General features: G+C 37.1%; 1 protein-coding gene across 18 annotated transcripts in view; it reads left to right on the top strand.

Annotated features, from left to right (window-relative positions):
• Positions 1 to 25,075, top strand: part of TTLL5 (tubulin tyrosine ligase like 5) — a 414,761-nt gene that overhangs the window by 102,837 nt on the left and 286,849 nt on the right. For 17 of the 18 annotated variants that reach the window (XM_073242102.1, XM_073242099.1, XM_037023549.2 and 14 more), the window contains 8 exons: positions 2,758 to 2,915; positions 3,894 to 4,194; positions 8,723 to 8,843; positions 11,512 to 11,658; positions 12,708 to 12,811; positions 15,313 to 15,440; positions 17,831 to 17,914; positions 18,480 to 18,878. In XM_073242102.1, coding sequence (XP_073098203.1) covers positions 2,758 to 2,915; positions 3,894 to 4,194; positions 8,723 to 8,843; positions 11,512 to 11,658; positions 12,708 to 12,811; positions 15,313 to 15,440; positions 17,831 to 17,914; positions 18,480 to 18,878 — 1,442 coding nt within the window. The remainder of the gene's footprint in view (positions 1 to 2,757; positions 2,916 to 3,893; positions 4,195 to 8,722; positions 8,844 to 11,511; positions 11,659 to 12,707; positions 12,812 to 15,312; positions 15,441 to 17,830; positions 17,915 to 18,479; positions 18,879 to 25,075) is intronic. The other variant, XM_073242106.1, reaches the window with a different exon arrangement.

Genomic DNA, 25,075 nt, shown 5'->3' with positions numbered 1-25,075 from the left:
TTGTAGAGTGGACGAATCCTCAGCAATAAACAGGAATAAATACTAAAACACACAACATGGATGAATCTTAAAAACATGCTGAATAAAAGGAGACTTACACAAAATAATTCATACTGTTTAATTCTATTTTTATGAAGGTCTAGAACAAGAAAACCTAAATATGATGAAAAAAATCAGAACAATGGTTTCCTTTAAGAGTATGAGTGAGGGATTGACTGAGAAGGGACACAAGAACTTTCTGAAGGGATAGTCATGTTAGAGTTTGGATTATACAGCTCTAGGCACTTACCAAAACTCACCGAATGGATATTTAATATTCAGGTGTTTTCATTGTACGTAGTTTTTAGCTCACCAAAACAAAAAAGAAAACCAAAAAACCTCCCAAAAGCCCTAAATTTTGGATACTAATGCTAAAGCATTGAGGAACAGAGTACATTGTATACAACCTTGAAATGCTATAAAAATGTAAAAGTTAGATGGATCGATGGATGAATGGAAGAACAGATGTTGGATATAAATGTGCTGAAACAAATACTGCTGACCCTTGAACAATGTCAGGGTTAAGACTGCCAATCCCCCATAGTCAAAAATTTGCATATAACTTGAGTCCCCCAAAACTCGAAGCCTTACCAATAACATAAAATACTGATTAGCACATCTTTTGTATGTTATATGTATTATATACTATAATCTTACAGTAAGCTAGAGAAGAGAAAATGTTTTTTCAAATTGTTGCAAATATCCGAATATTTTTTCAATATATTTATTGAAAAACAGTGTGTGTAAGTGGACCTGTGCAGTTCAAACCTATCTTGTTCAAGTGTCAACTGTATAGAAACATATTCATTGTAGAAACTAGGCAGTAGGTATAAGGATGTTCACTGTACAATTCTTTAAAATTTTGTTTGTTTAAATATTTTCATAATAAAAAGTTGGAAAAATAAAATGAAAAAGATATAGCTAAAAGGTGTTACAACTTATTTATAGGGAATTCAGTTGTTTATTATTTAAAAAATATTTATGGTATAGCAACTGTGTGCGGGGCAGTCTCATAAGCATCACTGATCAGCAAGACAAGCTTGGTCGTTGCCCTCGTAAAACAGTAATACTGTTTATCAGATTCACACGTTCCCCAGCATTCACTACCTCCATCCCTTGTACTAGTTAGGATTTATCTGTCTATTCGGGGTTTTTTAGAAGCTCATAGTTGTTGTTTTAAATATCAGATCTGTTTGATTTTCTTCATTAATTGCTAAACATGTATTTTCACAGCTGTATGTGGTAGGGGGTAGGGGCTAGTGATATTCAATTGGGCGTATGATAAACTGTGTTTGAACTATTTTTGAAGTTCATTAATTTGCTTCCCATTTCTGCCTCCAGTGTCAGTATCTCCACTGTTCTTGGCTCAATTTCCTGCTAAAGAAAAGGCCTCTTAAAGACTTACTACCCAGTCTGTCTACCCAGAAATCAGTCTTTCCATTCTACTCACAGACTGAAAATTGCCTTAGGAATGAGGATGATTCCTTGACTTCAAAGGGAATACGCTTTGAGTTCTAGAGAGTCTAACTAAGAGAGAGAGTTTGGGGCCAACCAGTTAGATCCTGAGTTTGGGGTATACAGAGCTGGCTGCCTGCTTTCAGACACTAACATGGATGCTTCTTCCGACTCAGTGACCAAAAACCTCTCTGGTGACCTGGCTGTCTCTGCCTGCCCTGCACTTTGCCTGGTCCTTGTCTGGATTACACTGATACTGTCACTTCCACAATTTGTGATTTATCTTACTTTAAAACCTAATGAAGATGCTGTTAGACCCTTTCCCCATCCCCCCACTCATGACCTGATTGGCCTTGTCCTACCTCTGCTGCCTTCTGCTGTCTATGCCTCTGACTCTAACTCCTGTGTTGTACTCAGTGCCTGGAGAGTGCCTGCCACCTCTCCCCACCTCCTCCTGTAACGAGTGGGTGCTAAGCTAGGAGTTAGTCATGTTGAAGGCCTGAGTGCATCCCAAGGTCTTGGTTAACTTTTTACTAAGACAGTTCCTTTGTGAGTCTCAGCTCTGTGCTGTTATACTCACAGATTATCAGGCATTCTTCCCCTCAGCTTAACCCTGCTAAATCTGTATTAATATTGTATACATTCAAAAGAGTACTTGTATAATTTTAAGTTATAATGAATACCAATGAAATAAAATCCTTAGCAACAAATCAAAATGTTACCAGTATCTCCCAGCCATTATTAAGATATAGGATATTGGATAACATTTATTATCTCTGCAATAAATAACAAGTATGACTGAATACTTAAAAAAACACTTAAACATTATCCTCAGATATATTTTTGTTTAGAACATTTAACAAATTCAGACAGGCCATTAGTGATTAGTGAAGTTTTTTATTATTGAAGTATAGTTGACATAAATATTATGTTAGTTTCAGGTGTACAACATAGTGATTCAACACTTACATAATTACAAAATAGTTACCCTTTGTCATCATACAAAGTTATTACTGTCTTACTGACTTTACTTCCTGTGCTATATTTTACATCCCCGTGACTTACTTATTTTATAACTGGAAGTTTATTTTATAACAGTTGTAATGTAGATTCCAGTATCCCCATTTATCCGTCAAACTTTTAGAATTCACTCGAGTTACCATGCCCCGGCCTGTCATCATTACAGAATTCTGTCAAGTTCAGCCTTGGAATAAAGGAGAGAACTTTTTGAAGGCTGTAGCTACCATATTGTTCTTTCCACAGAGTGACTGCTGATGGAGCCCCAGAACTGAAGGTAGAGAGTCTGAATTCAAAGGCCAAGCTGCATGCTGCTCTTTATGAAAGGAAGCTCCTGTCTTTGGAGGTGCGAAAACGTAGACAACGGAATGGCAGATTGAGGTCAATGAGGCCAAAATACCCAGGTACCTGCTGGTGAGCTTTCACCAAACTCCGTTATTTGAGCCCTGCCAGACTGAGTTAATCAGATTCTTAATTAATACTTACTGAATCAGAACCTTTCTGATGACATATATTTAATTTTTTTAATAGTCTTTTTCTTTGAAACAATTTCAAAAAGAAGGATTTTAAGTTTTAAAACCTCCCATTTTATAATATTTGCATTGAAGAATATCTGAAGCACACACATTTTGGCTTTTGCTCTTATTCTTGCATCGTGTAACTAACTACCTGATACTTCAGATATAAAGACATATAGATATAAAGAAATTCTTTAGATATTTTAGCTTAACAGTAATGGAATCCTGGGCATTGCTGTTCAGGTTTTTCATGCTTAGGTGTTAAATCTAGCTCATCTGTTCACATTGCTGAATAGTGTCAGTATTTTAAGCATGAACAGCCAGAGGAATTTCTCTCTCTGATTCTGTCATGTTGTAGGTCTATTTGTCACTGACTGATGTCCTTTTTTGTCCCCCTCCTCTCTTCTGTTGAGCACCTGTATCAGGCACATTAGACACTGGGGTTTCATTGGTGAATAAACAAAATATAGTCCTTGTCCTCATAGATCTTATCAGGGCAGTGAAAGAGAAGAATAATGAGTAAGCAGAGGACAGATATTCTCCTGCTCTTGGTAGCTCCATGGAAGCTGCCTTTCTAAAAATGTCTGAGTCACTATAGGGATTATTCTGCTAAGATAGTTTTTCCATTAAGTTGTGGGAGAGCCATTGGTGGTATGATGAGAAACACTAACTCTTGTGAAGATCATTAATAGGCTTTTTGCATATATAAGATTGGAGAGTGACAAGTGTATGCAGTTAATTTTGTTGCCTTATTTGTGCTCTAATTTAGAAATGGGTTTTTACTAAAAAGATAAAAGGAAGGTATTGGGAGAGAGGAAAATTTAATTCCTTTTTTCAGCAATATTAATGATTCTTCGCATTTAGTGATTACCCAACCGGCTGAAATGAATGTTAAAACTGAGACAGAGAGTGAAGAGGAGGAAGAAGTTGCATTAGACAATGAAGAACAGGAAGCTTCCCAGGAGGAGTCTGCAGGGTCCCTTGGAGAAAATCAAGCCAAGTACACACCCTCATTGAGAGTTATGGTAGAAAATGCACCCAAAGAAAATCCCCCAAAGGTTCCTGAATGGAATAATAAAGGTGACCAGGGCTGCAAAATTGAGACTCAGGAGCCAGAGCCTAAATTTAACCTGATGCAGATTCTGCAAGATGATGGCAATCTTAGGTATGTACCATTTGTAATTATACTAGTAAAACTGATAACAGCTAACTTGTGCTGTGTACTAGGTAATATGCTGGTAGCTTTATAGCCTTTTTTTTTTTCTTATTCACAGCAATTCTGTCGAGTAGTGACTATGACTGATATTATTATTAAGGACACTGAGTCTTGGAGAAGTTACTTGTCCAGTGTATAGATCCAAACTGAGGTCTCGTTGGCCCAACAAATGTTTGTTGAGTTTAGTGTCAGTCACTGAGATCACAAGGAGCTCGAGCAGCTTATGTCTTAGTGTGGGGTCATTAAAGAGCAGCATCTCTGATCCCAGTATGCTCCTAGGATGCAGAAAAAGGAGTGATTTGCCTTGCTTAAGAAGGCTAGAGAGGCATTAAGCAGGAGGCAGTATTTGACCAGGGTTTGACTGACAGAAGGATTGCAGGAGGTTGGGGAGGCGGCAGTTAAGTGTGGGAGTGCTAGCAGTGTTGTGATGGCACCAGTGATTGGTTCAGTCCATCAGCCAGTATTAATTGACCATCTGGAATTGTGCTAGGATATATAGTGTTACAGTGGAGATGAAGACAGACTTGTGGAGCCTGCAGTCTAGTGGAGAAGACAGACATTAAACAAAGAGACAAAGTAATTTCAGGCAGTTAGAATAAAACAGGGTGTAGTTCTAGAGTGTAATTGGACAGAGGGCTACTTTAGACTGTATTGTTTGGGCATGAAGCGGTAACCTTTGAGGTAAGTCCTGAATGATGAGAGGGAGGCAGTTCATGGGAGTATCAGAGGGCAGAATATTCCAGACAGAAAAGCAAGTATAAAGTCCCTGAAATTGCAATGAGCTTGGCAAGTCTTGAGAACTACAGATTATTGTGGTGGAGTTACATGGGGAGAAGGGTGTGGTAACAAATGAAACTAAAAAATTGGATGTCATTTGATCTTAAAGGGCTTTAAGAGAAGCCTGGACTTTATTTTCTGGATAGATCATTTTTAAGCAGATGAATGATATGGTCAGATCTTGATTTAGAAAGTAAATTCTGGTTGCAGTGTGGCACAGTGCTTGGTAAGGGGAGAACTAGATGCAGAGAGGTAAATTAAGGGCTGTTCCAATAGCCCAGAGCCAGGAAGATGAAGGCCTTGACCAGAGCAGTGGCTAAAGGAATGGAGAGAATGCGATGGGCTTAAGGAACTATGCAAGCTAAAATTGACAGGGCTTGGTCTCTATAGATGTAGGAGCTTCAAAGAGAATGGATTTTCCAAATTTAGCAACTTGGTGATGCCATCAGTTGATATAAGGAGCATAGGAGTTGATTTCATGATAGAAACAATGCGTTTTAATTGGGGCACAGTGAGGTGGACGTGCCCTGGGGTGAAAATGTCCCATGGGTAGGGAAAACAGGTCAGAGTTGAACAGGACTGAATAGTTGGTAGTTAAAAAGTACAGAGTGCATGAGCTTGTCTCATTCAGTTTAGTTCAGCAAGCATAGGCAAGCAGAAAAGGAAGAGAATTGAGCCTTGGGGAAAAACCAATTTTAATGGTAAAGAAATAATAGCAGTTCAAGAGTTAGGCATAAACCTGGGAGGGTGGGGTACAGTAGAAGCCACAGAATGAGTTTCAAGCCATAGAGCACCTCTGACAGCCGAGATTAGGGTGAGGAGTGAAAAGAGACTCCTGCATTTGTGACCGAGGGCAGACTTGGTGGACAGAAGAGAACTTGTGAGTTGAGGAAATAAGACAGCAAATGTGGACTAGCTTTTTCAGAGGATTTGGCAGTGAAAGGAAGGTGAGAACACATCAGTGAGTGAGCAAGCCAAGAGTGAAGGCTTTTTGTTGTTAAGATAGGGATTCTGTATCTTATTTATAGATGGGGGGAAGGATATGATGGGAAGAGGATTAGAGATGCAGAACAGATATAGTGACAGAGAGGGGTCCTAAAGGAAGGAGGGAAAAAGCCAGTGGCAGGGTAGCTCTTCTCATAAGTCAGAAAGAAAGCACCATGGGTGCGGTAGTTAGAAATTGAAGGGGAAAGGAGTTTAGGTATTTTGCATGATGGCCTTTATTTTCTAACTTAGAGGTGAGTTCTTACATTGCAAGGGTGGTGGTTGACCTTGGGGTGTGAGGCAGTGGGGGATAGAGTTAAGGTTTGGAACAGTGTCGTGGAGAATAAGAGTAGTTACATTACTGAAGAGCACACTGAACTCTGTCAGAAGACCTGGCCTGGCTTTTAGTGCTTACCAACTGGCTGTGTGATCGTGGGCCAGCCAGAGAACTTTTCTGTGCCTCAGTTTCCTTTGCTGTTTGACCAAGGCATGGGGTTAGACAACTGTTTTCTGAACTGTGCTTTCTGTACTTTTGAAGGGCAAAAAAGACTCCACTGGATTGAAATAGAACATTTGAAAACCACTGGAATATATTGTAAGGTCCTTTCCAGCAATAACATTCTACTTAGCTGTTACAGAAATAAATTATTTCTTCATATATCTTATAGATCTCACTTTCAATAAGTAAACTGTTGTAATTGCAAGGTGGTTAATGTGAATCAGTGGTTTTCAGACTGTTCACTGGAGATACCCATCATTTTGTGGGGCATCTCTGTAGCTCCTGGGGGCTTGGGAGAGGTCCATGGCAAAGATTAGAGACTCCAGGGCCCAGCCGCCTAGTTTGTATATTTTGTATACTGAGGATCCACATAAGCTTTTGTTTTTTTAAAATAGGTTTCTTCAGTGTAAATCATTCTAGGTTTCATTCTTTCCTCTTTTTTTGATTTGTTGCAAATGACTGTCTGGGCAGTGTGTCTAAAAACCTTAGGGACAATCTCAGAATTAAAAACTCATGGACCTCTTCAATGAAATTTATAGAAATGGGAAATTCAGTATTTGTTTATTTGACTTGTAAAAATAATATACAATAAAACAATGATTGAAATCTCAATTCCAAGCTCTTTAATGAAATTTATAGAAATGGGAAACTGAGTATTTGTTTATTTGACTTGCAACAATAATATACAATAAAATAATTATTGAAATCTCAATTCCAAGCAGTAATTACCTTACCCAAAAGACCTTCATGTTTTAGTAGAGGAACAACCAATAAAATTGGGTATTCTGCTGCATTTGGAGGTGTCCGACCTGCCCCTTATAGTTCATGATATTGCAGTTTAATTTGTTGTCCAAAATTGAACATATTTTTCTTTGTTTTGACTTGAAAATTATTTGTCATGGAGGGCAACGCTTATGGGAATGGTTGAGGGGAAAGTGGTATATGGTCTCCAGGTTGAGCAAGAATATAATTGTTGTCCTTGTTGAGAAACATTTGAAAATACAAATTTATTTTTGTAAAATCCTGTTGTGCTCCCATAAACTGTCGCTGTTCGTAACAAAGATGTAGCCTTACCTATATTTCCTGCTCTGAAGATCTTATGTATTAAATTCCCAAAAGCAAATCTACTCCCCAGCCTGACTCCCCTCTCCTCCAGTCCTTCCAACACACACATAGATGGTAGACCTAGACCCTCTTAGGATCTCCAGTTTACTCTGGACAAGTCCTTCATACTAACCTTGGGGGAACAGTGATTAGAAAGCATTCATTGATTGCATGTGTGAGGATTGTAAACAAAGTTTGTGTTGGGCCCTAATCTTCGCTGATGTAATTTTGGCTAGAGTGTCAGAAGGCCGATCAGCTGAAGTAACCAAAATCTCTCCTGAAGGAAAACAGATCTGCTGCAATTAGCAGCTGAAATAAAATCATCAGTGTCTCTCTAGTACTTCTGTCTTCCAAACCATAGCTTGATCAGATTCCCTTGTTTCCATCCTAGACCACCAAGCCGAAATCAGTTGGGTTCTTCCATGATGTTGCCAAGGTGCTTTTTACTGTATGTAAGGATTTCTTTTTCTCACTGAACAGCTGGGCTCGTCCTACCCCGTCAGTTCATCTGTGCCAGACTCTGTTGGACCTCACTCATTTGTTCTGGGCTCCAGCCACTCCTGTCCTGCAGTTGGGAAAAGCATGACCTTAAAATTTGGACTCAAAAGTTCCTTTGTAAGATTTATCTATTTCCTGCTCTGGAGGCTTTTGCACACCAGAAATATTAGTTGCCATGGCAAAAGCCATGCATCTCCACTAACGGATGAGTATGTTCTCAAGGGTCTCCAAGGGAGAAAAACTTTCTACAATCATACAGAGGTTCTTGTGAGGTGCAATACTTCTTCTGTCCATTCCTGCAAGAAAGCTACTAAAAAATTCAAAGAGATAAGGTATAAGAATAGGAAAGCTGGTCTTGTACTTTTGCTTGAGTCCCCCACCATGGTAATAATGAGAAAATAAATAGGATTCTCCACCTCGGATTCTTTTAATAGAAAAAACAAATCCTATGTACTATGGACAAGGTATCTTTGTTAAGTGACTATATGATGGGCTACATTTTTCTCAGCCATCTTAATAAAAGGATTCTCAAAGGCCACTTTGAGAGAAACAAGTACGCGTTTGGTAGGCTTACCATTCTGCCTCATAACGGTATGTTGTTTTGGGTTTCTATAGCAAAGTGCAGGCCCGAATAGCATTCTCTGCCTATCTCCAGCATGTTCAAATTCGCCTGATGAAAGACAGTGGAGGCCAAACATTCACTGCCAGTCGGGCTGCCAAAGAGGATGAACAGATGGTGAGGCTCTTCTTGTTGGAACCTTCCCACTTTCCCTTTTTCCTTTCTTCTTTTTTTTTTTTCTTTTTTCTTTTTTCTTTTTTCTTTTTCTATGAGGGTAAAGAGCAACATATTCTTTTGGTGAAAGAATTATCCCATGGTATACTTTATATATTTCTTTTACTTTAATATGAATTGGATCTTTGATCCAAAGATGTGGTCATCACACTGCAATGTTGAAAGCATCCATTTCTTTCATTCGGAAAGTGGAAATTGATTACTCATTACAAGTCAGGCCCTGTGCAAAGCCCTCAAAAAGAATAACGATTCATAAAGACCTTTCTTAAGCACCTTCATTTTTTTATTAACTCCTTGAGGTAGGCATTATCATCCCCATTTTGCAGCTGAGCAAACAAAGCCCTAGAGAAGGTAGGTAACTCACTTGTTGTTCCACAGCTTATATGTAGTGAAACTGGAACTTGACCCCAGATGTTATAATTGTGTATCATTTGTTCTTCCATTGTTTCCATGCATCATAAGGCATTTACTTTCTGTCCTGAGGGCAATCAAGTTAGTCCTTTGAAAGTCAACACTTTATCATAGACCCTCGGAGAATGTATCACCCTCCATTTTAACATTTATTCTTTACTAGCTATAACTTTATAAAATTCTTAGATTATTATACAACAATCTTGTATAATAATTTTTACTATATATCAATCATTTGAGTATGCCTAGAATTTAATATTCTAGCAAGGTTGTTCTTTTTGGGTCATAATGACAGGGAGCTTTTCAAGCTCTTTGGTAAGGTCAACGCTTATAGAGGAAGCCCTGCCCTTCATAGCCTTATAACCGCAGGGATCTGTCACTGAAAAGAGGGACCTTTCAGTCTAAGAAAACTGCATCCTTTGTCCAACTCAGGGGTGACCCTACCATAATTTTCATTTCTTCACGTATAAGAGGCATACAACTTGCCAGGCTTATTATAAAAACATTATGGATATCCTAGAAAACAACTTGTGATTTTAAAATAGCCAATACAACCCAGAGATAAAACCTTGTATGTTGTGAATAATCCTTCAACCATCAGTGGAAAATGTTAGCTTTGCTCTTTCCAAGTGGAAAATTGAAACTGCCTTTTTGAGAGTCAGTTTGTCTGCTCCACTGTGAAAAAAATAATGTTTTAATGTAACAGCTGAAACCACCCCATAGTAAAGACAGCGGAGTAGAACTCTGAAATCCAACCCTTTCAGTTATGAGGCTATTCCCTTGTGCTGAAGTAAATTGGCACTAAAGGACAATGAACCAAAGTCAAATTCAAGAAGAAAAAAACTCGATCAGAAGAGAATAAGCACTGTGACTGCTGACTTGGAATTTGTGCAGGGTGTCTGTGAGGCTCTTTACAAGAATATTTAGGATCATCTCCGTAAAACTTAATACCAGTTCCAGGCATTCCTTTCTGAAAGCACAGCTAAAAAGTAAACCCTAACCCATTACATGATTATCGTGGCAGTGGTCTTGTGTATGAGGAAGGTAGGTATAGGCTTGCCTTCTCTGGTCCAGATCAGGGTTAGAGAGTCTTTGTGATATAATTCATGGAAGGCACATCAGTAGAAGGTCCCAGAATCTATCATCTTAAGGCAATGTGTTTGTGGAAGGGGAAGAGGAAAGGAACAGCTATCTTTAGGGCCCTTGGCCTTACAAAATGTCTCTTTGAAGCATTTGTGGTCTTAATGAATTATCTGATTGGTATCTATCTGTTCAGATTTCAAAATCCTTTACCTCATGTCCAGTGAGATGTACCCTTTCTTCTCCCTAATGACCTTCCACTGTGCCCTCCTTGCCAAACCCCGACTCTAAAGCTCCCTTATCCTTGGGGAAGAGAAAAAAGCTATCACCTTTCAAGCATAGTAATATTTCTTTAGCTTTGTCACTAAGCTTTTTAAGTCAGTAGTTTCTACTTTTCACTTACATTTTTCATTACCCATAGGTTTCTTAACCTCTTCTTTATATTCCCTTTGCTCTCCTGAAGGTGCTTTCTTGAAATTTTCTCACGTTGGCCAGATGCACAGGCTTGTCGTGGTCAGGGTCCTTTCCAGCTCCAGCCTTTAGGAAGCTTTTGACATGGGACCCTTTCCTCCCTTGGCTTCTGTGACACTGTGTTCTCCGGGGTCTCTTTCTACTTTTGTGATATTTCTATCCTGTTTTTTTTTTTCTTTTTCTAATTCTTCCTCCTCTTTCCTGTCTCTTAGGTATGAGTATTTCTGTGTTCTTTCTCTATCTTACTACCTTTGGTGAATTCATCTGCTCCCATGATTTTTGTTTCATCTTCCTACCCTTGAGTGCTACTTTCCCTAAATAGCCTTCTCAGATCACCTTGTTTGGAGTGGTATCTGCACATTGAATTATTTAGTACTGTCTATATATGAACTTAGTTATAGACTTTTTGTATAGACATTTGATTTTGATTTTCTGCTTGCCGCCTTACAAGGAAAGACAATAAGTTTCCTTTGTTTTGTTTTTCCTCTCTGTGTTCTTCTGATACCTAACATGTCTGCTCTGAGTCTTATTGGTTGAAAGGTATAATATACCTCTTCTCATAAATCTCTGTTGTATAATCCTGTCATAGCTTATCTTCCTTTGCTTGCTCAATCCCTGCTTTTTTCCCCCAATGACTCTTAATTTATAGGAGCTAGTGGTTCATTTTCTCAAGCAAGCATCAAGTAACCTCCAGCACTCACTGAGAATGGTATTACCCAGTCGACGATTAGCGCTTCTGGAACGCAGAAGAATCTTGGCCCACCAGCTAGGTAATTTTATCACTGTGTACGACAAGGTATGTGCTTTTCTGTTAGTCTTGTGCTTTAGATTACCACACACTGTGAGACCCAGCTAGAAGCCTCTGTACAGCCAAGTGGTAGGGCCCTTCTTCTCTTTTCTAGCATTATCATCCCCTATGTAGACTGTTAGGGGAAGTAGAACCTCACTCCTTAACCCAGCTGGCCTGAAAAACTACTTATTACTTCTGAAGGCCCAGTGGCCATAGTTAATTCATATCAAAAGGTGTATTCCTTTTGGGTGCTGTTGTTCCTGAGACGAATCCTGGTCTATATGAATATGCATGGTTGTTATTGTGCCTGTAGACAGTGGTGCATTGACTATTTGAAAGCAAATTTGAACTGTGGATTTAATTAATGATATAATCTCCTTTACTGAAACTTTGTCCTCTAGAGCATTACAGACAATGATACCATTTGGCAACCAAGCCCAGGAAATACTCCATTTAGTTAGAATATTTTGCAAAGCATCTTATATCCAAGGGTCTCAGTCAGAATGCTTTAGAAATATCATTTCTTGGGGGAAAATGTATGCTCATTTTGCAGAAGGGAAAGCAGTGGCCTAGAAATTTAAATGGCTTTTGTAAAGATGTATGGTATAGTTAATATCAAGACACCAAATCCATAGCCATTACTTACTGCAGATCTGTTGAGAATTTCAGTAGGTCTTCTATAAAGTAAAAAGTTTCTCAGTTTGGATGCTGGTATAGGAGACTATCCCAAGACCTATCTTTCCTCCTCCTATTGTAACAAAATACAGTGTCTCTGTAGTCATATTATTAAAGCTGCAAGTGTGACAGACATTACCAAGATACTATAAGCAGCTCTTTTCATGTATTCTGCAACTATTACTTGGAAATTCCAAAATGTTTCATGAAATAATGGCAGGGAGTAATACATCAAATTTATAGGTGACAGAAGTGTATTGAGGAATTAAATGTCTTTACTATAAAGATACATTAACCCAAAGGTAGTGAAACCAGATAATGAAGTAGACATTTATCAACAGTTTTATTTTGTTTTTCTGTGGGGATTGGGGACTGGTTAGGAAACAGAACAAATGGCTGAAAAGAAATCAAAGAAGAAACTTGAGGAAGAAGAGGAAGATGGGGTGAATATGGAAAACTTTCAGGAGTTCATCAGACAAGCAAGGTACAAGACATTCTTGGTTAATAAAAACTATCTTATTCCATTTTCTATACTGTCCCAGTATTCCCTCGTTTCTAAAATGTGGATGCAAATAAAATCACTTTTAGAGGGAGAAAAAGAGTTTCATAGGCTTGACTTCTTCATATCTCAGCCAATTATGTTATTGTTGTCATGGTTTCTGTTATCAAAACAGAGCTGCTGGGTATCTGGGCTCTATTTCTAGACAGCTTTCAGAGTACAACCCACTGAAAGTGCTGAGAGAGCCCTTTGGAAAGCTGAAGTTAGAGGCTTCCAGTGTTTACTGGATTTGAATTTATCCCTGACCTGCTGATGCAGTGGTGATGACCAAATTTTGCCTACATTAAGTGGGTTGAGGAATTGGCAATTTCTCAGCACTGTGAAAGTTATGTTACGCCTAATTTATATAAAATAGAACAAGTCCTTCATGCTTAGGGTTAGCCTATAGGGATTGAAAATCTCAGAATTCAGCTTTTTATTTTGGTACAGATCAGCCAGGCTATTTCATCCATTTACATTGTTTTTCCAAAGGAAGAGGTAGCAAAGACATTTAATTTTAAATTTTGTGAGACTTGTACTGGTGAGCCTTTTCTGCAACAGAGAGCTGTACAGAATCACTGAAATAAAGGATAAAACTTTTGTACAACCCCATTAACTAATTAATCTTCAACTATCAAAGCCTCAGTGGGGAGAAAATATCAACCACCAACATAGTATGATCTGTGTTTAATGCCTCATATGAACAACTGTAGCCTCAGGATAACATGCTTAAACACATAGCAAACAAATCGTCTTTTTGTAGTTCATAATCATGTAATTATTTTGTTGACATTCTTGACTCTTGAATAATATGATTAATAAAGCAGGTATAGAAACAAAGCAAGAAACAGTTTCTCACATCAACGTAAAAATAGAACAAAAAGATAATTATGTTCAGAAAATCGCTCTACTTTGAAAGTTAAAAGATTAATTCTAGTTCTTCCTAGGGATCTTCAAATCCCTCAAAATTAAAAAAAGAAAAGAAAAACCAATCTTTTAAAAAGTAATGTGTATTCCCCTACCAGGCCTAACTGGATACTGGAAATGAATTATATATTCTTAACTAATGATACAGACTTGGAGATAAAATATATTGGAATGTATTTACTACTAATTGTGGATTCTGTGTTGATTGTTGAGAATATGTGGTAGCATCAGTTCTTTTGTCTCATGAGCTGACACGTGGATAGCTTTGTTAGGGTTGGTCAGTCCACATACTTGTAGGAGCCAATCAGGGAAACAGAAACTGTGAGGTGGGCAGAGGATAAGACCAGAGGTATAAAGCAGTGTGTATTTTGACCAACCATGACCTTTCCCTTTCAGTATTCTGTGAAGGGCAAAATAAAAACACTGACAGGCAGAGGCAGCCTCCCACTTGCAACCTCAGCATTTGATTTTTGGTAGTTATTTGAGGTACTAATCTTGTGGTACTCTGCTATTCTGGAGACCTTGGAGTTTCCTTGGAGATTCATAGAGCAGTTTCTTAGGTTGTCAGTAGAGTGTATTCTGAAGATGGGATATAGGTTCTTTGTAATAATGAAATAATATTTTGCTTATTTAAAGTCACTTATCTGGAACATAGCCAGGCTCCAGGAAAAAAAAAATGCAAGAGGCCCTTGAGAAGCCCAAAGGTGTTACAAAATCCACATATATTTACTGGAAGAATCCTATGGGCCTTCAGCAGTCTCCTTATATTTTGCATTTTATGTATGTAATTTCAATACATAAAATGACCTAGAGACCATCTGGTTCAGTCTCCTTCACTGTGTGGATGGTTAGGGAACTCCTCTATGATTATACTCGTGGGTCTCCTTACTCCTGACAAAGGCAAATAAAACAAGTGGCTCCTTCAGTGAATATACTTTAATTGTCTAGAAGTGGTGTAGGCACATTGTGAGGGCCAGATAATAAACAGTTCAGACTTTGTGGGCTTTGTGTGTGTGGTCTTTATTGCATATTCTTCTTTAAAAATATAAAAAAACCATTTTTAGTTGGGAGCCATACAAAAACAGGGCTGCTGATGAGATTTGATCTCCTGTCTGCAGCTTGTTGTCTTTTGATACAGAACCTGGCTGTCCAATAGACCTTTCTGTGTTGTAGCTACTAAGTACATGAAATATGGCTGGAGTAACTGAGGAAAAGAACCTTTAAATTTATTTAATTTTAGTTCACTTAAATTTAAATAGTCATGTATGACTAATGGCTACCATATAGGACAGTTGCAGATCTGGAAAATTCACTGTGGAATGAATAAAGCCTTATCGTGCATTACGTTTTTTAGATTGCTTCATTTATATTCCTATTTAATCATCTATTAATAGGAAATTTTCAGCTTGCACTTTTCATTTTCCCCTTGTCCAGCTTACTCCATTTCCATAATAAAATCTGGTGGAAAGATTTTCCAGAACAGCTTCCTGTTCTTACCATACTTTCTCTCCTCATTTCAGTGAGGCAGAACTGGAGGAGGTGTTGACTTTTTATACCAAAAAAAACAAGTCTGCAAGTGTCTGCCTGGGGACTCACTCAAAAAGTTCTAAAAACAGCCACAGTAATTCTGATAGCGGGGCAAAGGGTGGTAAGTATGTTGGATAATCAATGAAAAATAAGAACAAGTGAAAAAATGAGATATGCAAAGGAGAGCCAAGAATCATGTGCTGTCTAAGCACTAATAGACTCCAGGGCAACGGAATTCCGCAAGGTGGGCTTGGGGGCAGATGAGGAGGCATTACATTTTTGTTCTAAAAGCAGAAGAGGGACATGGTCTGATTTGTTTCTTAAATGATTAACAGCTGAAAGCTTTTCAAGACAAGCTAATAATAGCTAGCATTTAATGAGCACTTGTATTACTCTCTGCTGGACCTGATCTTATTTCTTTACTTCCAAAAACCATATGGAGTAGGTACTCTTATTAACACTTCTTTACAGATGAGAAAACAAAAACTGAAAGAGATTGAATAACATGCTTAAGGGTACCCTTCACTATGCAGTAGGACAAGAATTTGAACATTAGTCTGTCTGACTCAAAGTTTGTCATCTTAATCTATGCTTTTCTGCCTCTCCTGCTGATTATTTCTCACTCTGTTGAATTTTTTTCTTCCTCTAGCTCATCACCATTGGCATTTAGGGAAGAAGTATTCTTTATTGTGTGGGACTGTTCCATACCTGGTGGGTCCCATTCCTTAAATGCCATTGGCTTCCTTCAGTCATTGTGATAACCCAGAATGTCCCATGCATTTCTGAAAGTTCTCACTGCTGGGGACCTCTGTGACAGGGTATTTTGGAAATGATGTGGAGCATACTATCCAGTTCTCATTATGATAAAAAAAAAAAGCAGTGATATTCTATTATAGCAAAGCTCTGTGCTTTAAATGCAAGAGTTATTTGAAATTTAAATGGAATTATGAGACACAGGTAACCAAAAAACTAATGTTGTCAGTGTGCTAAGTACTAGATTCAATGATGGAGACTTCTTCCCTGCTCTTAAGGCTACCATAGTCTAATGTAAAATATCCAGGGTAATCAGTCATTTAAAAAGTAGGCTGTTTTCCCAAGGAAACAGTGTTAATATTTTAAAAACTGTTTAGGTTCAGCAGATAATCTACAAAAGCCTATTTTTAGGTCATTGTATAATGATTATATTAGTAGAAGTCCTCTAAGTCCAGCCTTCTTAAGCCTGCCTGAGTTATCTGTAAGTTCTGAAGCTAGTTTATTCATCTGTTCATTCCTTCTGCACACTTTTACTGAGCACCTATTATGTGTCATACATTGTGGTAGTTGCTAGGTATACAATGGCAAGAACTGTCATACTCCTTGACTTCATAATGTTTGTGGTCCAGTAGATGAAGTTGGGTGCATAAATACAGGGAGAAGGTTGATGGAAGTTCTGAAAAGCTTCTATCACAGTGTTGAGGAAGGGAGGCTCAGGAATTCTTGTAATGAGGTTGGGGTGAAGAAAAGTGTGATAACCTAGGGAGGCGAGGGCCTAGATTGCATTCAGATAGTAACTTCTCCCCTGGTGACAGTGAAGAAGCCCTAACAGCACGTCCTGGCTGTCCCTATTTGTACAGATGGATCCCTGGAAATTCTGGGAATCATGTGTTAAGGACTAGTTTTACGTTAAGACGTATACCTATCAAGGATGACTAGAAGGGCAGTAGGAAGGCGTCAATCAAGGAAACAACACTATGACATTTGATAGTAATCTGGACTCATTTCAAACATGAGCCAACAAATATATGACAGTATTATCACAGCTGGTGGTGATGGAGAGAAGAGAATTCATATGTCCTCTTGTTCTTTCATTCTGAAAGATCATCTGGAAAATGGCCTCTCAAGTTTTTGTATGAACCTAGCACCTGAAAAAGATTCTGGGATATTTCCCTAAGTATATAATTAGCTCTGGCTGTCCTGTTTCAAAATTCTGTGGCATAAAAGAACTAATTTATTAGAGTGGAAATTTATTTGTTAGAGTGATTTTGTTATTGAGTATAGCGATCAACCTATCTCAAGTAAACTTGTCCAACTAACTCAAGTAAAACCAAGGAGTTTAAGATACACAGTTATTGTAGTATCCAAGTATCATGTCAATAAATATTAGGACTGTTCTGTTTCTTGGTAGCTGCTCTGCTCCATATATATATAACTTCTTTGCAGAGGCATCTGACTGCCTTATCTTCTTTTCCAGGTGGGTCCTAGCTGGTTGGCAGTCCATGGATAACTGCCCAGGGTTTAAGTGTCCTTCTCTAGTTCAGTTAGCTGGAGCTGGGGCTAGGGAATCATTTGGGTAGTTGCCCACTCCGTGGGGCTGTGGTGTGGCCACCCTTGCAAAAGCGTGGTGAGGTATGCACTGGTTTCTAGGATTGACTACTAGTTGCGTTATATTTTGGAAACAAAATTTATGTAGAGCGATGCCCTAGCATTTGATTAATAGGAAAGCTTAAGCTCTTTGTTTATTTCCTATTTCAGATCACCCTGAGACTATGGAAGAAGTGAAAATAAAGCAGCCCAAACCGCAACAGACAACAGAAATTCACTCTGATAAATTATCTCGTGAGTGACTTCACACCTATGTGTATTTGCTGCCCTCTGATAAATCCCTAAAAGAAAAAAAAAGTAATCAGATATTAACTGATTCTAAAGCATGAGACATTACCCAAAAGAAGTTCCTTTTCTTTTCCTTTTCCCTTAGAATTTCCTCTTACCTCCTATTTTCCTTTCAGAGAAATTTTCACTTTCTTCATATTTAGAAATTCTGAGCACTTTCTTTTTCCCAGAGGGGTGAAAAGCAGAGGGAGAGTTGTTAGCTGTCACTACTAGAAACTATTCACTGATGCCCTAACATATGTAAAACCCCTGCTCTGCTTGATGGAGGTAGTGCCAACTCCAGGTTTTAGAAAGGATTAAAAACAAACCATTTCTGTTGCCAGGTTGTCTTGGTAGGTAAAATTCATTAAGTTCATTTTAATGAATGCTCATTAAAATCTGTATGTTTTCTTGATTTCTGTCCTATGCTAAAATTATTCTGATGTTTAAGAATGTTTACTTCATGTTTTATAGAGATTATGTGTCAGTTTTTCTTAAAATGATGTTTTCTTTGTTTTGTTTGTTTTAATAGGATTTACCACCTCTGCAGAAAAAGAGGCTAAAATAGTCTATACCAATTCTTCCTCTACTTCTTTTTCTGGTCCTGCTGCTACTCTCCGGCAGAAAATTCCCAACACCCATTTGTCATCTATTATTACAACCTCTGACCTCTCACCAGGGCCAGGCCACCATTCTTTATCTCAGATTCCTCCAGCTATCCTCAGCATGCCTCACCAGCCAACAGTTTTACTGAGCACAGTCCCCAACAGTGCCTCTCCCTCCGTACATCCTGGGACACAGAACGTACCAAGCCCTGCTGGCCTGCCACGCTGTCGATCAGGCAGTTACACCATTGGCCCCTTTTCCTCTTTCCAAAGTGCTGCACAAATCTATAGCCAGAAACTGTCTCGTCCCTCTTCAGCAAAGGCAGGTGAGTGAGAAAATGAAAGGCATCCTGCAATGTCAGCTCCTCCCCAGCCCCAATAAAAAGAGAGAATATCATTCCGTCTCTTTGCCTTTTCTTTTAAAGTAAAGGGACACAGTGCTGCATTGTTCTAATCAACTGAAGGAGAGTCCTGCATTTGGTCCAGTAGCTTTCATTCACTGATACAAAATGAAACAGAACTTATTTTAGGTGCTGGGGATAAAGAGGTGGATGAGACAAGGCTTCTGTTTACAAGGAGCTTACAGTCTAGTCAGGAAATTTCCCATCACAGATAATCATAGACCTATGAGTGTGCTATATGCATTCTTTCTGATTCATGTAGTTATTCCTGACATCAGACAAATGAGTGCTTTTAATTTTCAATGTATTTAAAGTCAAGTATGACTGCAATAAATAGCCAAAGACTTCCTAATATATATAGGGCACCTAATTTTAAACGAGGTAAAACCATATTATCAGTCATTTTTCCCCATTTTTTATTAACAGCTTTATTGAGGTATAATTCACATGCCATAAAATTCACCCCTTTAAAGCATAATTCAGTGGTTTTTAGGTTAGTCACAGAATTGTGCACCCAACACCGCTATCTTATTTTAGAACATTTTCATTTTCCCTAAAGATACCCCATACCTATTAGCAGTCACTGTCCATTTCCTCCTTCCACCAGCCCCTGGCAACCACTGAACTGCTTTCTCTGAATATAGATTTGCCTATTCTGGACATTTCATGTAAGTGGGATGATATAGTTGGTGCTCTTTTGTGACCGGCTTATTTCACTTAACCATAATGTTTTCAAGGTTCATCAATATTCTAGCATGTATCAGTACTTCATTCCTTTTTATGGCTGAATAATATTCCAATGGATGTCTCTACCACATTTTGTTTATCCATTTATCAGTTGATGGACATTTGGATTATTTTCACTTTTTGGCTGTTATGAATAATGCTGCTATGAACATTCATGTATAAGTTTTTTGGGGGGACCTATGTTTTCATTTCTTTTGGGTGAATAGGTAGAAGTGGAATTGCTGGGTCCTGTTGTAATTTTATGCTTACTCTTTTGGGGGTCCAAACTGTTTCCAAAGTGACAAACCATTTTAACACCAGTAATGCATGAAAGCTCCGATTTCTCCACATCCTTCTTAATATTTATTATTATCTTTTTGATTTTATCCATGTTAATGGGTTTGAAGTAGTGTCTCATTTTTGTGGTTATCATTTGCGTTTCCCTAATGAGTAATGATGTTGAGCATCTTTTCATGTGCTTATTGGCCATCTGTGTACCTTCTTTGGGTAAATGTCTATTCAGATCCTTTGCCCATTTTTAAATTGAAGTATTTGTTTTTCTTGAGTTGTAAGTGTTCTTGTATATTCTGGATACAAGATCCTTGTCAGATACATTTAGAAATTAGATTTAGAAATATTTTCTCCCATTCTGTTGGTTGTCATTTCATTTTCTTGAAGTGTAAAAGTTCTTAATTTTTTGAAGTCTCATTTACCTATTTTTTCTTTTGTGCTTAATTCTTTTGGTATAATATCTAAAACTGACAAACCCAAGGTCACAAAGATTTATATGTATGTTTTTCCTAAGAATTTTATATTTCAGGCTCTTCCATTTAGGTCTTTTATCCATTTTGAGTTAATTTTTGTGTACGTTGTGGCAGAGGATCAAACTTTATTCTTTTGCATATGGATATTCAGGTGATCCAGCACCATTTGTGGAAAGAGGATCATTTCCCTGTTGAATTGTCTTGGCACTCTTGTCAAAAATCATTTCATCATAAGTGTAAGAGTTTATTTCTGAAGTCTCAATTCTATTCCACTGCTCTGTATGTCTGTCCTTATGCCAGTACCACATTGATTTGATTGCTATAGCATTGTGGTAAGTTTTGAAATCACCAAGGGTGTGTCTTCCAAGTAGGTTCTTTTCAGATTGTTTAGGCTATTCTGGATCTCTTGCATTTTCATATGAACTTCAGGAATAGCTTGTCAGTTTTTGCAAAAATAGGCAGATGATTTTTGAGAGGGATTGCATTGAATCTGTAGACTAGTTTGGGAAGTATCTTAACATTGATAAAGTTTTGAAACACTTTAGTAATATGTATGTTAAGGTGAGTTATAGCTAAGCTGCATTTTGTAAATATCCAATCTATTATTTCTTAATTAGTAAGTGATTTCAAATGAAATGGATATTTTAGGATGCAGTTGAATCAGAGATAGTAAATGGTCCACTTTAACAAGTCATGCATATGAATGTATGCATATATGTGTGTCTATGCATTTCTAGGTGATTATTCTTGTGATTTAATCTTTTAAAATCAGTAATAATAATAAATAATGTTCTGGTTTGAATTGTTTTCTTCCATTTGAAAGGACTTCAGTAAGATCAGTGTCTCTGGTACCCTGTGTCATCATCAAAACCCTTTTTTTTTTGAAACCTTCCTTTAAAGAGGAATAGGAAACAAAAGCAGCAGTCAATTTAAAAATATTTACTAATTTTTGTTGTCATTTCTTCTTTGACCCATGAATTGTTTATAGATGTATTGTTTAATTTTTAGTTAGCTGGCATATTCTTTATGTAATTGTCTTTTGGCTTGTTTCCACCATGGCCGGAGAACACATAAGGTCTGAATGGCTTAAGCAGCAGTAGACAACAATATGTTGTCAATAACAATATTTAGACAACAATAATAATAGCCCGTAAGTGATGGGAGTTAAATTTTTCAATGGTGATTGAACATTTTAGGAATGAGATTAAGATTTTATTTAACTTGAGACTTTTTAAAGATAAGTATACAATATCAAATTTCAAAGGTCATCACAAAAAATAAAAATATGGAAATTCTAAACCTTTGAGAAGAAGACAAATGGTTTGAATGGGGAATAAAACACCCATAAGCATAAGAATAAGAGCATATAAGCAAGAAGCTTAGAAAAAGCAACAGAAATGAAAATTGAAAAGATAGTCAACCAAGTTACAGTATGTAAAGAATCAAATAAATATACTTGCCTAGAAGAGAGCAGGTTTAATTTGTTAAAAATCCAACTACATGCTGTTTACCAGAGAGATACACCCAAAGATAAGGGCATGGAATGGTTAAAAGTAAATGGATGAGAAAAGAAATGCCTTGTACATACCAACCAGAAAAAAGGTGGTGTAGCAGACTTACAGATATAGAGAGCAATTACTTAAGACAAAAGGTTCAGTTCAGCAGAAAGATAAAACAGTTCTGAATATACCTAATAAAATAACTTCCAAATGTATAAAATAAAAATCGATACAACTACATGAGGAATCTACAAATCCACTGTTAGTGGGAGATTTCCACTCAAATCAATTATTAATAGACTAAACATATTTAAAAATCAGCAAAGATAAAGAGAATTTGAACAAGATGATTAGCTTTATGTATAGATCGTATGTGGAACTGTATATGAAATAATTAGAGAAAACACCTCAGGCACATATGGTATATTTATAAACACCAGTTATGTCTACATCATAAACTAAGAGCAAATTGCAAAGAACTGGTATCAGACAGCCACATTCTGTCTCCATACTGCCGTTAAATTGAATGCCAATAACAAAAAGCTATATAACAAATCCTCATGTATTCCAAAATTAAAAGGAGTCAAAGAGGAAATCATAGTGGAAATAAATTTAAAAGCATTAGAATTGAATGATAATGCAAAACTGCATGTCCAAATGTGTGGAGAGCAATAAAAGTATTTAGGGGATAATTTGCTGCTTTAAATACTTATATTTGAAAAGAAGAAAGGCTGAAAATGAATGTGCTAAGTATTTTATTTCTGACATTATAAAAACAATATCATAAACCTTAATAAAGGTAAGAGCAAAATTCACAGAATTCAAAAATAAAGCACAGTAGAGAGTATCAAAGCCAAAAGTTGTTTGAAAAGCTTAGTAAGATGGACAAACCTCTGGTGAGACCAATCAAGAAGAGAGAGAAGACATGGGTTAATAATATAAGGAATGGGAAAACAGACAGAAAATACAAGTACAGCATAGGTAACAAAAATAATAGAATACTGTTAACCATTTGATGCCAATAAAATAAAAAACTTACATAAAATGGACAAACACCTATGAAGGTATAACAAGTAAAATGATTCAAAATGAAGAAAGCTTGAATAGTCTTGTAAGTACTAAAATAATTGATACAGTAGTTAAAAATTTCTCACAAAAAAATGAAGCCCAGATAGTTTTATAAAGTTCTAACTGTCCTGCAAGGGGCAGATAATTCCAATCTTAAACTCTCTTAGAGAATGGCTAAAGAGACAGACAGTAATCCTCAAGTAATTGTGTTTGTTTATTAAATACAAAAATTTTACTCAAAATATAATCCAGACAAATCTAGCAATTTATGAAAGAGGTGGGACACCATGAGCAAGTTTATCTAAGGAACCCAGGAGGGACTTAGCATTAGGAGTCTGCAAATGGTATCTGCCACATCAACAAATTAAAGGAGAAAAACCTTATTCATCACCTTGGTAGATGCAGAAAAAGAATCTGATGAAATTCTACACTCATTCATGATAGTAACTCTCAGCATACAAGGAAGAAAAGAAAAAACCTTTTAACCTGAAAGGGGATCTGCCAGAATCCTACAGGAGGTATCAGTGTAAATGGGGAAATGTTGAAAGCATTCCCTTTAATGTTTGAAGCAAGAGAAGAATGCCTCTAACAAGGCTTCTCTTCAGTGTTTCACTGGGGTCAGAACCAGCCTAGTAAGACAAGGAGTTCAAAAGTGTGAGGATGAAAAAGGAGGAAGTAAAATTTACTTATTTGCAGATATATCATAAATGTTTCAGTTTTCAGCAAATTTGATCCCTGGATTCAATTCAATTCCAACCAAAATCTCAGCAGGGCAATTGTTTTATTTGATAAGCCTATCCTAAAGTGATAATGGAAAGACGAAAGGCCACCAATAGTAAGAACCTACTAAAGAAGAAAAATAAGGTGAAGTGACCTTTATTAAGACTTAATACAAAGAGGGGACTTGGATATATGACAGAGATGGCATTGTAGATGATGGAAAAGGAGGGGTGTTTCAGTGAATGGTGCTGGGATAACCCATTCTCTGTACAGGCAAAAGTGAAATAAGATCCTGTCTCACACTATGCATAAAATCAATTTCAGATGCAAAACTTAAAACTTCTAGAATAAAAAGAAAATCATCTTTAAGATCTAGAGTAGGAAGCAAAAGTAAAAACAAGCAAAATTCTTATATGTCAATAAGAAGACAACACAAAGAAAAATGAGTGATATCAGAAAAGAAGTAACATAAACTCAACATCATTATCATCAGATAGATGTAAATGAAGTCTACAATGCAATTTTACTCCCTCTTAAAAAATGGCACAATTAAGATATTGACAATACTGTGTTGGAGGGGAAGTGGAAAATCAGCAAGAACTCTTATATTTTGTGTGTAAAAATACCACTTTGGTATTATCACATAAACATGAAAATTGATCTACCCTGCAACCCTACAATCCCCCTCCTAGGCATATACATCAGAGTTTTTCCACATGTGCACCAGGAGATGTTTGCAAGAGTGTTCACAGCTGCACTGTTCATAATAGCAATAAGCTTGAAATAACCAAAATACCCATGGTGGCGACAAGACTAGAAAAATAAGCTGTCGTGTACTTGCAAACTAGAATGCTGAGAAGCAGATAAAATTAATGAATTTTTGCTATACTTAGGAAGCATGAATCTTGGATATATAATATTGAATAACAAAAGCAAGTTCCAAGAAGCTACTACAGTAAGATACCATTTTTGTAAAACTCAAAAACAAGAAAAATTAACTAGTATTTTGTCTGAATACATACACAAGCACGCACATAAATATATAATATAAAACTATATATTTTAAAAGGATGGGAATGAAAAGGGGCGATAAAGGATGGGGAGGGGCACATGGGTTAATGCACATTAATTGGCAATGTGGTTCTTGGGTTGTAAGTTTATTATAAAATGCTTCGTAATTTGTACATCTATTATAAATAATATTTTGTGAGTACACATGATAAACATGAGAAAGTTAACGGTTTTTTTTTAAAGTGGTGTCACCAAATTGTTTATACAGAATGATCACAGTTTTTTAAGCATTAATAAGACAAACAGAAAACTCATTTTAATGTTTCTACTTTCC

The sequence above is a fragment of the Manis javanica genome, chromosome 8 (assembly GCF_040802235.1).
Source record: "Manis javanica isolate MJ-LG chromosome 8, MJ_LKY, whole genome shotgun sequence".
Taxonomy (NCBI): Eukaryota; Metazoa; Chordata; class Mammalia; order Pholidota; family Manidae; genus Manis; species Manis javanica.
Note: the sequence above shows the minus strand (reverse complement) of the source record. Positions and strands in the feature narration are given on the sequence as shown.